Raw genomic sequence first — 15,700 nt, forward strand, 5'->3', positions numbered from 1 at the left:
CAACAGAATGGTTGACAGCAACAGGAAAAAATGTACATGAGCGGTGTGATGTGCAATACGTGTGGAAAGTCAGAGGGGAAGCAGGAATATGAGGCAGGCGAGGGACTGCTTACTACACTATAATGAAACAATAAAGAAGGGACCATTCTCAGAAATGTATTCATAAAATACCTTTCCTCCTACGAGATGTTGATACTTTTGCGTTTGTACTCTCCACACACATCTATTAGTTCAAGAGACATTTCAGAGCAAACATTTGTCCCTTTTCCTCACATTCTCCCTAAAATTATTTAGTTTTGTCTCCTCACTAATTTTGGAATTAGATTGTAAGTTCAAGTCAAGCCACGGAATAGGGCATTAGGGCCTTGCCTTTTATGGTTAATCTTGCTTTTCGGTCCACAACCTAATTAAGAGTAGATTAATTTGCTAAAGGATTATTGTTAATTAATAATTGACTATCAGAATGTTACCAAATTGCTTCTCATTAATCTCAAACTCAGTCATGAGAACAAAAGACAGCAAATAGTTCAGTGCAAAACAGCAAACACAGCCCTGAATGAGTGTTTCACGTCAAAGAGTGCCCACTAGCAGAAAAGTAATAAAAAGGCCTTTCAAAATGTCCCCAATGAGCCCTCTTGTACATTGGGATAATCAGGAAAGCCCCTGACACTGACCCTGTGATTTATTTGAAGATAAAATGGATGGCATAGGTTACAGTGTTGCTAATGACTCTTCTGAGTCTTTGTGGTGCTGCCTATTCCACTCATTTTCTATACATGTTAAAATGCTGATGTGGTGGTGTTCCTGAGTGATGTGGTGGTGTCCCTGAGTGATGTGGTGGTGTCCCCGAGTGATGTGGTGGTGTCCCCGAGTGATGTGGTGGTGTCCCCGAGTGATGTGGTGGTGTTCCTGAGTGATGTGGTGGTGTCCCTGAGTGATGTGGTGGTGTTCCTGAGTGATGTGGTGATGTGCCAGAGTGATTTGGTGGTGTTCCTGAGTGATGTGGTGGTGTCCCGGAGTGATGTGGTGTTGTCCCGGAGTGATGTAGTGGTGTCCCGGAGTGATGTGGAGGTGTCCCTGAGTAATGTGGTGGTGTCCCGAGTGATGTGGTACTGTCCCCGAGTGATGTGGTGGTGCCCCTGAGTGATGTGGTGGTGTCCCTGAGTGATGTGGTGGTGTCCCTGAGTGATGTGGTGGTGTCCCCGAGTGATGTGGTGGTGTCCCCGAGTGATGTGGTGGTGTCCCTGAGTGATGTGGTGGTGTCCCAGAGTGATGTGGTGGTGTCCCTGAGTGATGTGGTGGTGTCCCTCAGTGATTTGGTGGTGTCCCTGAGTGATGTGGTGGTGTCCCTGAGTGGTGCCCCTGAGTGATGTGGTGGTGCCCCTGAGTGATGTGTTGGTGTCCCTGAGTGATGTTGTGGTGTCCCTGAGTGTTGTGGTGGTGTCCCTGAGTGATGTGGTGGTGTTCCTGAGTGATGTGGTGGTGTCCCTGAGTGATGTGGTGGTGTGTTCCTGAGTGATGTGGTGGTGTCCCTGAGTGATGTGGTGGTGTCCCAGGTGATGTGGTGGTGTCCCTGAGTGATGTGGTGGTGTCCCTGAGTGGTGCCCCTGAGTGATGTGGTGGTGCCCCTGAGTGATGTGTTGGTGTCCCTGAGTGATGTTGTGGTGTCCCTGAGTGTTGTGGTGGTGTCCCTGAGTGATGTGGTGGTGTTCCTGAGTGATGTGGTGGTGTCCCTGAGTGATGTGGTGGTGTGTTCCTGAGTGATGTGGTGGTGTCCCTGAGTGATGTGGTGGTGTCCCTGATTGATGTGGTGGTGTCCCTGAGTGATGTGGTGGTGTCCCCGAGTGATGTGGTGGTATCCCTGAGTGATGTGGTGGTGTTCCTGAGTGATGTGGTGGTGACCCTGAGTGATGTGGTGGTGTCCCAGGTGATGTGGTGGTGTCCCTGAGTGATGTGGTGGTGTCCCTGAGTGGTGCCCCTGAGTGATGTGGTGGTGCCCCTGAGTGATGTGTTGGTGTCCCTGAGTGATGTTGTGGTGTCCCTGAATGATGTGGTGGTGTTCCTGAGGGATGTGATGGTGTTCCTGAGTGATGTGGTAGTGTCCCTGAGTGATGTGGTGGTGTCCCTGAGTGATGTGGTGGTGTCCCCGAGTGATGTGGTGGTGTCCCCGAGTGATGTGGTGGTGTCCCTGAGTGATGTGGTGGTGTCCCAGAGTGATGTGGTGGTGTCCCTGAGTGATGTGGTGGTGTCCCTCAGTGATTTGGTGGTGTCCCTGAGTGATGTGGTGGTGTCCCTGAGTGGTGCCCCTGAGTAATGTGGTGGTGCCCCTGAGTGATGTGTTGGTGTCCCTGAGTGATGTTGTGGTGTCCCTGAGTGTTGTGGTGGTGTCCCTGAGTGATGTGGTGGTGTTCCTGAGTGATGTGGTGGTGTCCCTGAGTGATGTGGTGGTGTGTTCCTGAGTGATGTGGTGGTGTCCCTGAGTGATGTGGTGGTGTCCCAGGTGATGTGGTGGTGTCCCTGAGTGATGTGGTGGTGTCCCTGAGTGGTGCCCCTGAGTGATGTGTTGGTGCCCCTGAGTGATGTGTTGGTGTCCCTGAGTGATGTTGTGGTGTCCCTGAGTGTTGTGGTGGTGTCCCTGAGTGATGTGGTGGTGTTCCTGAGTGATGTGGTGGTGTCCCTGAGTGATGTGGTGGTGTGTTCCTGAGTGATGTGGTGGTGTCCCTGAGTGATGTGGTGGTGTCCCTGATTGATGTGGTGGTGTCCCTGAGTGATGTGGTGGTGTCCCCGAGTGATGTGGTGGTATCCCTGAGTGATGTGGTGGTGTTCCTGAGTGATGTGGTGGTGACCCTGAGTGATGTGGTGGTGTCCCAGGTGATGTGGTGGTGTCCCTGAGTGATGTGGTGGTGTCCCTGAGTGGTGCCCCTGAGTGATGTGGTGGTGCCCCTGAGTGATGTGTTGGTGTCCCTGAGTGATGTTGTGGTGTCCCTGAATGATGTGGTGGTGTTCCTGAGGGATGTGATGGTGTTCCTGAGTGATGTGGTAGTGTCCCTGAGTGATGTGGTGGTGCCCCTGAGTGATGTGGTGGTGTCTCAGAGTGATGTGGTGGAGCCCCTGAGTGATGTGGTGGAGTCCCTGATTGATGTGGTGGAGCCCCAAGTTATGTGATGGTGTCCCTGAGTGATGTGGTGGTGTCCCTGAGTGATGTGGTGGTGTCCCTGAGTGAAGTGGGGGTGCCCCTAAGGGGGCCCCCTGAGTGATGTGGTGGTGTCCCTGAGTGATATGGTGGTGTCCCTGAGTGATGTGGTGGTGCCCCTGAGTGGTGCCCCTGAGTGATGTGGTGGTGTTCCTGAGTGATGTGGTAGTGTCCCTGAGTGATGTGGTGTAACCCCTACGTGATGTGGTGGTGCTCCTGAGTGATATGGTGGGAAAACATTTTGAATCCGCCGCCACCGCCGAGAGTCACAAGAACTTACCTCTCTTCACGTCCAAGGAAGGCAGAAGCCATTGACCACGCCGCCGCCACCGCCAAGAGTCTAGGGACAGCAGACTCTGCGCTGCCGCTCCGGGAGACTCCAAATCCCGGCAGGCACCGCGGCGGCGCGTCTGTGTGACGCGGCAGCGCCCAGAGAGTGCCAACAGCGGCGCAGAAAAGGAGGGGCACCCCCGCGTCGCGGGACGTGAGCGGGACGCCCGGGGCGAAGCCCGGGCAAAGGGCGGGCCGTCTGAGGCCGTCCGAGGGCAGACAAGGTCGGGTTGGGCCAGGAACTCTGCCCAAACATCTACAGGCTTACAGACGTCCATTGAGCTGCAAATACATCGTCTGCCAGGTAAACTGCTGTTTTACATTCAAGCTTTACGTCTTGTTAGTACCTAGCCATCTGCACACATGCCTGGTTTGCCTGGTAAAAAGCTAACGCCTGCAACTAATACCATGGAGAACTACTTAGTCCAGGTAGTGGCGAAAATAAACAGCGATAGAAGGTCCTCATTGGGTTTGGACTCATCCACACAATCCCCACTAGTTGACATAGAAACAGAGGACCCTTTTGACCTGATAAACACTAGCCTTTCTGGAGTGGCACAAGCTTCCTCACAAGATACTGTCACCATTCAACCCAGTGGCATAGTGGCCAGCACTGAAGATAACAACGACATTGATGTAGTGCCTCTGAGTCCTATGAACTGTGAGCTTATTACCCCTCCCATTGTTCCAATTCCAGCACCTAGGGTTACAGGGGTTAAAAGAAAAGCTATACTAAAACGACCGGGGTTAAGGTCAGCTAAAAATAAAATTGCAACACCACCAAGGAAAACCTCTTGTGAGGAGGAGGATGATCCCTCGGGGGAAACATATGTAACCTTCTCTAATATTCAATTTCAGAAATTTTGCAGTCTGATGGACATAAAAATCAAAGGAATAGTCAAACCTCTGATAAGCAAAATTGATAAGCTATCCGCTGAAGTGACTAAATTGGAAGGTCTTCTTGGTAAAACGCTGGGTGAAGTGGGGAAACTCCCTGAAGTCATCACGTCCAATGTACAACCTCTGGTTAATGACATTCTAGCAATTAAATTGCCACTCACTGTTACTCCAAACCCCCCAGTGGCTCCTCTGATAAACCTACCGGAAACTAGTTCTGGTGTTGCACCCCCCACCCATTTTATTGGTGAACCTAATACCTCGAAAGGGTCATTTGAGCTGGTGGTGGAAGCCTCGCCATTAGTTCTTGTATTAGCAAATGTGCCCCCTCTGGCTTCCGGTGAAGCTGAATCAACAGCATCGCTTTTAAACAAATCTTTGTCTTGGCTAACCAACAACATGGCCATATCTCCGTGGGGGAAACAGCAACTGGCCGAGGAACTGGTAAATGCAAGAAGAGTGGAGTGGATTGGGAACAGAGAAAAAAAGTTCAAGGGCGATTGCGTTGTGCTTAATCTCTCTCACCCTGATGCATTACCAAACATACTGCCTAACATTTTTCCACCACAGAGACGCTCCACTTCTATCGTACCATTGACCCTTGACTTCTTTTACCCTCGAAAAGGCAGAGGCCCCAATCCGAGCACTTTAAGAACAAAATGGAACGTTGTAACCAAAAGGGGTAGTAAGAATTTTGGTTCCGTTGAGTGGGGACTAGGTTTAGAAAACAGATTTTCTGCTCTTTCCAATCTAGATGCTTGTGATTGACAAATAACTAATTGTATGCCTCAGCTGCAAATACCCTCATCTTTGTGTGTAACAGGGGGGCACAATCGAGCTATGGGCTCTCCAAATGAGTTATGTACTCCAGATGTTTTAGTAGGATTAACAAATTTAATTGTAGAAGGCAATGTCAATGTGGATGTAAATACGAACAGGCCTGATCTCAGTTCTGATATATGTAGGGAGCATGTCTTTGGGAACCTTCTATCTTGGAATATAGCTGGGCTATGTTCCAAAATGGACTGTGGAGAGTGGTTTGAATTCGTTAGCAAGTATGACGTCTGCATTTTCCAAGAAACATGGGCCTGCGATCCTGTTTATGCTTTGGGGTATCTGAATTATTATGTACCGGCCATCAAAGGTCCCAAAGGGAGACCAATGGGAGGTCTCACTATATGGGTCCGTCAGTCCCTGAAGATCTTAGTAAAAAATCTAGAGCTAAATCATAAAGATATCCAGCTCATTAGACTTGAGAGGGACTCCTTTACTCCCATTGACATCTACAACTTATATGTTAGAGGGGGAAATGCTGGTAAATCAGCGGTTTTATCGTCTCTGTACAGTTACCTAGACACTCACTCTTCTGGGAATAACATCATACTGGCAGGAGACCTAAACCGCACCTTTGAACCCCTTGATACTGGTGAGGCTTTTTTAGGTGCGGAGGAAGACAATATGTGGGAAATCCCTGCACTTGATTTACCCCCAATAACTCGCTGGACCGAGGATATCCTAAGCCTGAATGCTATGTGCCTTGAATATGGGTTAAGGGCTCTGAATGGTCGTACTAAGTCAGACAGAGTATCAGCCATGACCTTTGATAATGGACGATCTAAGAGTCGTATTGACTATGTTATATGCTGTATGGCCCTATGGTCATCCATTATTGACATGGAGGTTAAGGAAAGGCTTGAGAGTGACCATAATCCTCTTTGCGTTCTCCACAAATGGTGGCTGTCTGATGCGATTGCCCCCAGTGCTTCCATTGATCCCTTACCCCCGTTGCTTGTACCTACAAACGATTTACGCAGGCTGAGGTGGACTAGTGTTAAAACAGATCAGCTGGTTATGGAAAAAATAAGCATGGCAACTGACAAGGCTATTATGGCCCTTGAGGGTGAAATTGGGCTTCTTCCTAGTAAAAATAATGCCACTAAGGTCCATGAAGCTCTCTTTGATGAAATTAGAGGCCATTTCCTGAAACCGGCAAATAAAAAGATGCATGCCCACAGACCAGCACGTTGGTACAATCACGAATGTAGGCTGGCAAGAACCTCCTTGGGTGATGCTATTAAAAACAAGAATTTAGAGGCAATTAGATCTGCCAGGAAGCATTACAAACAATGTATAGTAACAGCGAAAAAAGATTGGGATGAGGCACACTGGAACAACCTAAAAAATGCAAGTGACCGTAAGGACTCCAGGTTATTTTGGCATATAGTTAAATGGGGACATGATAGGATAGAAGAAGCAAGCACTAATAATGTCCCCCAAGATGCTTGGGTTAAGTTTTTTAGTGAGCAGTATGCTTCTAGAGAGCAGGCAGTGTATAGAAGGTGCACGCACGGTTTACCAACTGGGGATGACATCTTCACTAAGAATGAAATACTCGCTGCCTTAAAAACTGTTCGAAGTGGGCGGGCTCCTGGTATTGACGGGGTGCCGGCAGATGTTTTCCTGAATGACACTGATAGATGGTGCAGATACATCTATCTGTTGATAAATTTGATTACCAGGGGGGCAGATATCCCAGTGACTTGGAGGGGTGCTGTAATCATCCCTATATACAAAAAAGGAGATCGGGCACAGCCCGGCAACTATCGCCCCATTAGTTTAATAGATACCATCCAGAAAATAGTGGGCCGAGTAGTTGTCAATAGGTTGCTTGATTGGGTTGATGAACACAACATTTTATCCCCCTTTCAGGCCGGATTTCGCAGGGCAACCAGCACTGTGGATCAAGTCTTCCGTTTCCAACTAATACAGTGGAAGACCGTGGTGCTAGGGGGAGGCAGCCTGTATGCAGCATTTGTTGATTTGCGGGCTGCCTTCGACCTGGTTCCGAGGGCGAAACTGTGGGAAGTGCTTGATACACTAGGGGTCCCTGGGGATCTGTTGATTTTAATTATGCGACTGCATGAGGGCAACTATGCCAAAATAAGATGGGGAGGATACGGGAACAACACTGCCGAATTTCCTGTTGAGCGCGGGGTTCGGCAGGGATGTTCAATGGCCCCTACTTTGTTTACCCTCTTTATTAATGGTGTTGTTTCCCGCATGCAATCTCGGGCTGTGGATGCCCCTTCTCTCGCTGGGGAGAAAGTCCCCATTTTAATGTTCGCCGATGACACTTTAATTTTATCAAAAACCCCCAGTGGCTTACAAAAAGCATTGGCAATATTTGACGGGTTCTGCACTGACCACGGACTTGAGGTGAATGCGACCAAGACAAAACTCATGGCTTTTAACCCACATAGAAATTTTAAATCGAACATTACCATGAGTGGCCGCACTCTCGAAGTTGTAAAATCCTTCACCTATCTGGGGATCTTGATCTCCAATGACAATAAGTGGCAGCAACACCTTAACATTGCTACATTAAGGCACAAGCAGCTATCTGGCACTATAATTAAGGAGCATAGGAAGTCAATGACTAAACCTATTAAACCACCTCTGATAATATACGAGGCAAAAGCAATTGTTATGTTATGTTATGTTATAACAATTTATTATGCGCACAGCGACTCCAGCGAAGGAGCATCCCGGCGCAGAGACACTAAGCAGTCATAACACAGCATGGAGACAATGCTACAGAAAAGTACTAAAACAGGGAAGCTAAAATAGGAAGGTTTTTATGGCTCTACGAAACGACAGCAAATCCTCTATCAGCCGAATTTCAACTGGGAGGGTGTTCCAGATTGACGCGGCTCTCACCCTGAAGGAACGGCCCCCCATCCTGCTGAGCCTAAATCTGGGGACAACAGCGCGGGCCTGCCCTTGAGATCGAAGATTGCGGGTAGGGACATAGAAGGAAATGGAATTGGCCAGGATCTCGAGACCTGTGCCTCTAAGGATTTTGAAGGTCAGACACAGGACCTTGAAAAGAATACGCTTTCTGACCTTGTCTGCCTTGTATGGTGCGGAGCTATGGGGGTATGAAAACCTCCACAAACTCCAACTATCCGAAAATAAATTTCTGAGGTCATTGACGGGTACCCCACAGAGTAGCCCACTATTGCCCCTGCGTTACGAGTTAGGCAGAAGAGAGCTTACGGAAAAGGCCAAACTGCGCCCGATATTATTCTGGCGCAGACTTTGGACTACACCAGAGCTCTCTCATTACGCGGAGGGGTTCTCTGATGTCATCAAAGCTGATCATTACAATAAAATCAGGTGGTTTAAAACACTAAAGACTGCACTGTTTAATTTAGGACTTCATGCCTTATGGACAGATCCTGCTGGGGCTTTATTTCCCTCTAAGACTGTGTTAAAAGACATATTTTGGGAACACGTAGCTAATAGTAGCTTACTTAACACCAACAATGGGACTATGACCACTGGCTACTTAGAAGCTAAAATGTTCCCCATTTATGAAAAGTATTGGGACTACATAATGAACCCCCTGGACAGGAAACTGTTATTTCAAATGAGGGTAGGTTCGCTCCCCCTCTGTAACTTAACAGCTAAATGGAAATCAGGGGGGGCAGTACTATGTCCAGCCTGTGGGGTAGGAAAAGAAACCCTAGGTCATTTTCTGTTTTGTTGCCCAGTATATTCTGCCCCAAGGCAAGCCTGGTTGGATCCTATGTGTAGGAATTTAGGTACAAAAAGTAGTATGGTGGCACTGCGTATAGTAAAATCTACTACTGAAGAATGGATCAATATTGCAATTGCAAAGTACCTGGGATGGGCGTGGGTTTTAAGGATGAGACTGCTGGCAAGTTAAATACTGCCATCAAATCGATCAGAGACTGCTAGACACTTGTCTATTCTCTGTAACTGCTTGGTAAATAGTCAGAGACTGCTAAACTAATGTTTATTCTCTGTAAATTTTTTAACTGACCAGAGACTGCTAGACACTCGTCTATTCTCTGTTTATGTAATGTGTCATTGGCCTAACATTGATTTTTAATGTAATGAATTCTTTTTTTAATGTATGATCTTCTGGGGATATTTACATTGTTATTATGAACATCACCCCTCTGGTCTCTATTTGTCGACGGTAATGATCTTTGCACCTGTACATATGATGTGTCATTGTTTTTTAAATTGTTAAAATATGTATGTGCTTGTTTGATTGACTATGTAAATTTAATTGATTTTTTAATTGTATGTTTGTTTGTCTTGCTTTTATGAGTAACACTCGAATAAAGCACTTTTTGAATTGAATTGATATGGTGGTGTCCCTGAGTGCTGTGGTGGTGTTCCTGAGTGATATGGTGGTGTCCCCGAGTGAAGTATCCTCTTAATAGACCTGTAAACAAAAGCCTCGTTTTGTATATAACATTAATTAACAAAGCATGGGATGTGTTATGAAGAGAGACGAGTAGGCACAGATCAATACTGCAATGATTTTCTTAGCCAAGAATGGAAGTATGTCTGCGAAATGAAGAGAGGGTGGTAAATTGGATGAGGAAGATGAATGAATAGGAGACAGGAACAGTAAGAGCTGGAGAGGCGAGGGAGAGAGGAAAGAGGAGGAAGGGGCTGAGATCCAAGATCAGCGAGGGAGAGGTTGGAGATTGGCCAAAATTCATAGCAGCAAAAGCAGCGAGCAACAGAAATGAGCCTGTATGGAAGAGAAGAGCCAGGGCAAACAATATGAAACAACAAGGTTGAAAGCGAGAGAGAGGGGAAGAAACAGAGGTACAGAGAGAGAGCTGGATGAAGAACTGACCATGAAAACAAGTAAATAAAGGCTCACGCGAGCGAGGCCAGCATGTTCGGGAGCGCATTCCTTTGAAGTCTGATGGGGGGGCGGGGGAGCGGCTCTCTTTGAAGTCTGATGCCGAGGCTCAGACAAATGGTGGTGTGCGAGCTGCTTCGTTTAAAGTCTGATGCGGGGGCAGGGTAGCAAATGATGAGCGCGCGTCTGGCGCACATGCACCGGCCATAATCCGCATTCCAAAGCCCTCTGGCAGCCTTTCCTGTAGCCCCTACATAAGTCTGGCCGGGGCAATGCTCAAGTGCATTGGCTCAGGCGAGACCTAAAAAAGATGTGGATGACTCTGTAACGTGTCCTCTGTCAGAGGGGGGCACATGGTTCAACCCAGCAAAGATGGCATCTGTAGCCACCTCCTCAGTGGTGGATGGCATCCCCTGGTTGGCACCCACATGAAACCAACAAGGAGACCTACCATTGCCCCTGAATGCATAACCCTAGATGGAAGGGGAAGATGTTGCCTGGAAGGGGAGCATGATATGCTTCCCACATACTTCAATAGAGGGAATGGGAGGATTTAGGGACAAGGCCAGGCTGCACTAGCAAACCCTATTACCAGCTGGATTATTTTTGTCCAATAAAATCTAATCCAATGTCTTTAAGACCCGGGCTACCATGATGTGGGAATACTCAGCCACTTAAAAATGCTTGCTGTGGCATCCACACCCAGGGATACCATTTCTATCAACTCAAGATCAAGGTCTGTACAGTCACAACAGGGATTCTCTTTCCATTTTAGACTGGGTGTAGTCTAGACATATAGTGCAGTTAAGGATAAGTGAAATGAAATCAAATGGTAGTTTATGTAAGGTTGCCTGCTAATATAAACCTTCAGTTATCATGTTGCGTTGACAGCAATATAGAGTTCAGATGCGCATGGAAGAAAATCTGAATATCTATGCGGTTATCTTTCAACCATTGTGAGCTCATACCTTGGCATCCTGTCCTTGTAATGATAGGGAGAGATCTACAGGAACATTTTTGACAGCATGTAATTTAACTCAACTGAAAGATTGATTTCAGTTTGCTGACTGGTATTCTAAATGTGTTTTCCTATTAGCTAGCAAGGCTGTCATATCATTACAGTATATATATTACTTTCCTTTCAAACTTGACATTTTCATAAATTTAATAGGTTTTTTAAACTTCTATTTTTTACAACCTAGGCAATGCGAAAGACCTTGCCAGTATTCTGAAGTACCACATTGGTGATGAAATCCTGGTCAGTGGCGCAGTCGGTCAGCTTGTACGGTTAAAATCTCTCCAGGGAGCGCGATTGGAAACCAGTTCTGTAAGTGTTTTCCCCATGATTACTTTTGCATTTTAATTTTGATTTTTCTCATTTTATAGCATTAATGTTAGTTTGCATTCATGGGGAGTGCCTTCAGACCTGGCACATTATAATGTATCACCCTCTCAAAGACACACAAGAGAGTGGTCTGTGTGTATTGCCTCCTACTGAGTTTCAGTCAATAACCAGCATTTAACTGGTGCCCTGGGACCCCCAGATTTCATATTGCCAGACTTTGTGTACGTCTGCAGTCTCCACACACATATGAAACATTTTAACGGAGGAGAAAGGCAGTTCTGTTTGTGCAATTACATTTTTAATGAATGGCGTGTATACATTGGAAAAAAAGCACAAATCGCACATTTATGCTAAGTAAACAAAAACTGTATCATCAAGCCAAGAAGCATTTTTTACAATGTTAAACTGTCTGTCTTTTGTCAGTGCTGTATGCAAGTCAGCACAATTTCATAATAGTGCCCATTCAGTTCTCAAAATGTCAACAAAGTGTGACTGAAATTAGAAACATTTGGCACGCTTAAAGTTGTGGGGTGGGCACCGTGACATCCATACAGTTATGCTATAGAAATGTCAATACTGCTTGATTCTGTAGAATTAATTTTACTTCTGAAAGGGCACGAAATCGCTGGTGAATTGTACTAAAATATCTATGATCTTCATATGCTGAACACAAACTTCCGCAGAAATCTACCAAGTATAATCCGTTTGGAATATGACATTTTAGGCATATTTGTGTATAGTCGGGTTCTTCAAAATAATCCCAACAATACTAAAAGGCCGTTTCTAAAGAAATACTCTCTCATTTAAAGTTATAGGGGCTAATAAAGTATACAATGGGCCCACCAAATATATAAATGTTCACAAAATTTAAATACCTTGCATACATAAGAAGACCCTTGGAACAGTCATGGGGCAGATATCCTAATATTTAAAGCAACGCAAAGCAGCAAGGCAACTTGCTGTGTTGTGTCGCCTGAAAGGGACAGAGCAGAAATGACCCATATCTACCAATATATGACGCACTACTGCTCTCTCACAGCGCTGGCGCTCTGCGTGACGTCTAGCACCATTCCTCAAGGGTGCCTGCGTAACAGACAGGATTGTTTTTGTGCAGGAAGGGATACCTAAGAGATACCTACGGGTACCTATGAGATCATTTCCTCTTTGGATGCATGATGCAGAATACATGATTCAGAAACGGGGGTGGTGATGATTTACTGCCTTTAGTAAAGCACTAATTGTGTCAAATTCCAAAGGTGAATGCATGGGAAAGCCCATGCTCTACCCATGGAACAATTACCAGTACAAAATGTAACGCAGTGCAAGCCGCTGCATTGCATTGCGTTGAATTACAAAATCACGTAAGGAGGCATAAATAGCCTCTTGTGTTGCTTTATAAAGCCCATTAAGGACTTGTGTTGTCTTGCATCCTGCTAGGACAATGCAAGGCCTTAGTAAATCTTCCCCTATATTTCAAAGTTCATATTCCCAACTATTATTTGTTTTTCACCATATAGTCTTGCTGATAATTACACAATATGATACTGTACTATGCGAATAAATAGTTTGTTTCGCTATACTGTGAGATAACAGGTCTGTAGCAGTTTAAGAGAATTGCCAAGAAAAAATTACATACATATTTTTTGTCACTTGTCAAAAGATAACTGTATAAAACCTGATGCCTGCATCACAAACAGTTAACATATGCAACAAATTAGGCCTTCAATTAAACAACATAATACGTGAAATGTGGCCTTCAGCATGTACACTTGTGTCCAATCTGACCACACTTTACATCATGATGTGTACAGTGTGGCTTTATCACTTTTACTAGGATGTTGAACTTTTCAAACGTCATAGTAGCTCTCAGTATTATTTGGACCTATGTTTTTTTTATAGCACCCGTAAAGTTCTGCTTGCTGAGCATTCATGCTGCTTGGCTCTGCACTAAATATACTTGGAGACCCTCACAAAGATGGTTCATGTGTGATATACAGTAGCAGACTCTGTGCCACGTAAAGTAATTTACAAAGACCCCCACCAGAAATGACAAAAGGGCTGCATCCATTTTCTAAAGTGTTAACTGTGCACCAGTGTGCTAAATCACATAATAATACTTCACATTAGGTTAATAAGCTGAGAGCATGCACACTTGTATCGCCATGTTCTCTACCCAGACATTTTTTAAGATAATGCTGAGAAGCCATAAAAGATTTATAAACCAGGCGTTTAAGTGAATAACAGTAACACTGCTGGAAAACCAATCTTGAGCTCAGAATAGGAGCCAGATATAACACTTTACTGCTGGGACTGGTGCTTAGCACCAGCCAGAAAACTAGCAAGCGAAGACATATTAAAAAGGCAAGCCTGACTATTTTAACAGCAAAGTTATTTCAAATCAACAAAAAGGTTACTTTTAATTAGGTAAGCCCTCAGGCGAACAGACAGACAGAGACAGACAGGCACCCGGAGAAAAATATTGGGCAATAAAAAGCCTCATGCTTTCGCAAAAATTCCTGCTGTCACCAGGATATTGTACATTTAGTTGCCATGTCTGGTACAGTGGGTATCCGGTGAAGGTTCTCAAATGGTTGTCAGCATCTCTGACATCTTGCTTAATGGTAGAAACTATGATTCTCAAAGTGGTATGCTTATGGTAACGACGTGCAAGGGCACCAAGAGCCCTAATGCAAGTGAGGCAATGTGCTCTCCGCGCCTCTGGTTGGAAAAGAAAATTGTGTACATTTGGGATGCAGTCACACACATGGGGCCCATGGCCACTGCACATTCTGCACCATCGATAGCTAAGCACCTGTATGCTCGGAGAATCACTGAGTCTGATAATAAAAGCATTCTTCTACAGCTCGTCAAGGTCTAAGACATTTGCATTGGGTATATCTCATATTTGGGTTAAAGTTGTAGAAAGAAGAGCAAGAAGCTCCTGTTAATAAATAATAAAGGGGCTTATAAAGCGCACTGGTGACGCCATCCCGGCGTGTCCCCGCGCTGTGAAGAGAGTGACGGAGCGGCAGAAAGCAAGGCTTACTGAATGAACAAGTGAGTTTTTAGCAGCTTCCTAAATACAGTTTCAGACTTGGCCTGCCTGATTTCGTAGGGCAGAGTGTTCCATTGGTTGGCTGCCAGCACTCGGAAGGAACGGCCACCCATTCTGGCCTTTTTAATGCGGGGAACTTTTAGAAGGCCCACGCCCATGGAGCGAAGAGCTCTGCTGGGTAGATAGGGGATAGCTAAGTCCTTCAAATATTCAGGAGCTATAGAAGCGGTAATCCTGTAGCAGATTAGGAGTGCCTTAAATAGGATCCTCTTTTTAATAGGAAGCCAGTGAAGGGCAGACAGAGTGGGTTTAGATGGCGTTCTTTTGGGTAGTCTGAGAACTAACCGGGCTGCAGTATTTTGCAGCACCTGGAGCCGCCTCAGGTTTTTCTCAGTGGTCCCCAGTAGCAGGACATTCGCATAATCTATGCGGGAGGTGACTAAAGCTTGGGTCATGGTCTTTCTAGCCTCCAAGGGCAGAAGGTCCAAGGTGCGATTTAGGGTCTTCATTATTCCAAAGCACTTCCCTGTAACCTTGTTGACATGGCTGTCAAAAGACAGTTTCGGGTCCACCCATACTCCCAGATTCTTTGCCTCCCTGCCAGGGATAGGTGTTGGGCCGAGGCAAGGGGGCCACCAATCCTGAGTCCAGCTGGTATCCTTTCCCCCGATCACTAGGACCTCAGTTTTGGAGCCGTTAAGCTTCAGGCAGTGTCGGTCCATCCAGCCAGCAAGCGCCTGCATGCAGGTTTTGAAATTGGCCGCTGCTAGCGTGGGTGCCTGAGAGAGGGAAATGAGCAGTTGAGTATCATCGGCATAGGATACCAATTCTATGCCGTATGATTGGACCACCTCTGCTAATGGAGCCATATAGAGGTTGAACAGGGTGGGGCTCAGGGCAGAGCCCTGAGGCACCCCCTGTTCTAAGGCTATGCTGTCAGAAAGAAACAGGCCACTCTGGACCTGAAAACTGCGGTCAGAGAGGAAGGCCCTGAGCCAGCCCCAAGCCGCCTTGGTGACCCCAGCACTGCTCAGACACTGTAGTAAGATGGGATGAGCCACAGTGTCAAACGCAGCGCTGAGGTCCAGCATAATGAGAGCCATAGTGTGCCACTGTTGAAATATATAGCAAAAGGTACTAACCTGCTGTATATTAAAAGGATATTGCAAGTCAAAAGGGAGTTCTATGAAT

General features: G+C 46.2%; 1 protein-coding gene across 1 annotated transcript in view; it reads left to right on the forward strand.

Moving 5' to 3' along the window:
• TGFBI (transforming growth factor beta induced) overlaps positions 1-15,700 on the forward strand; it is a 225,671-nt gene that overhangs the window by 195,732 nt on the left and 14,239 nt on the right. Inside the window, exon 13 of the mRNA XM_086931518.1 lies at positions 11,312-11,436. Within this exon, the coding sequence (XP_086787644.1) occupies positions 11,312-11,436 (125 nt within the window). The remainder of the gene's footprint in view (positions 1-11,311; positions 11,437-15,700) is intronic.

The sequence above is a fragment of the Lissotriton vulgaris genome, chromosome 7, assembly GCF_964263255.1.
Source record: "Lissotriton vulgaris chromosome 7, aLisVul1.2, whole genome shotgun sequence".
NCBI lineage: Eukaryota > Metazoa > Chordata > Amphibia > Caudata > Salamandridae > Lissotriton > Lissotriton vulgaris.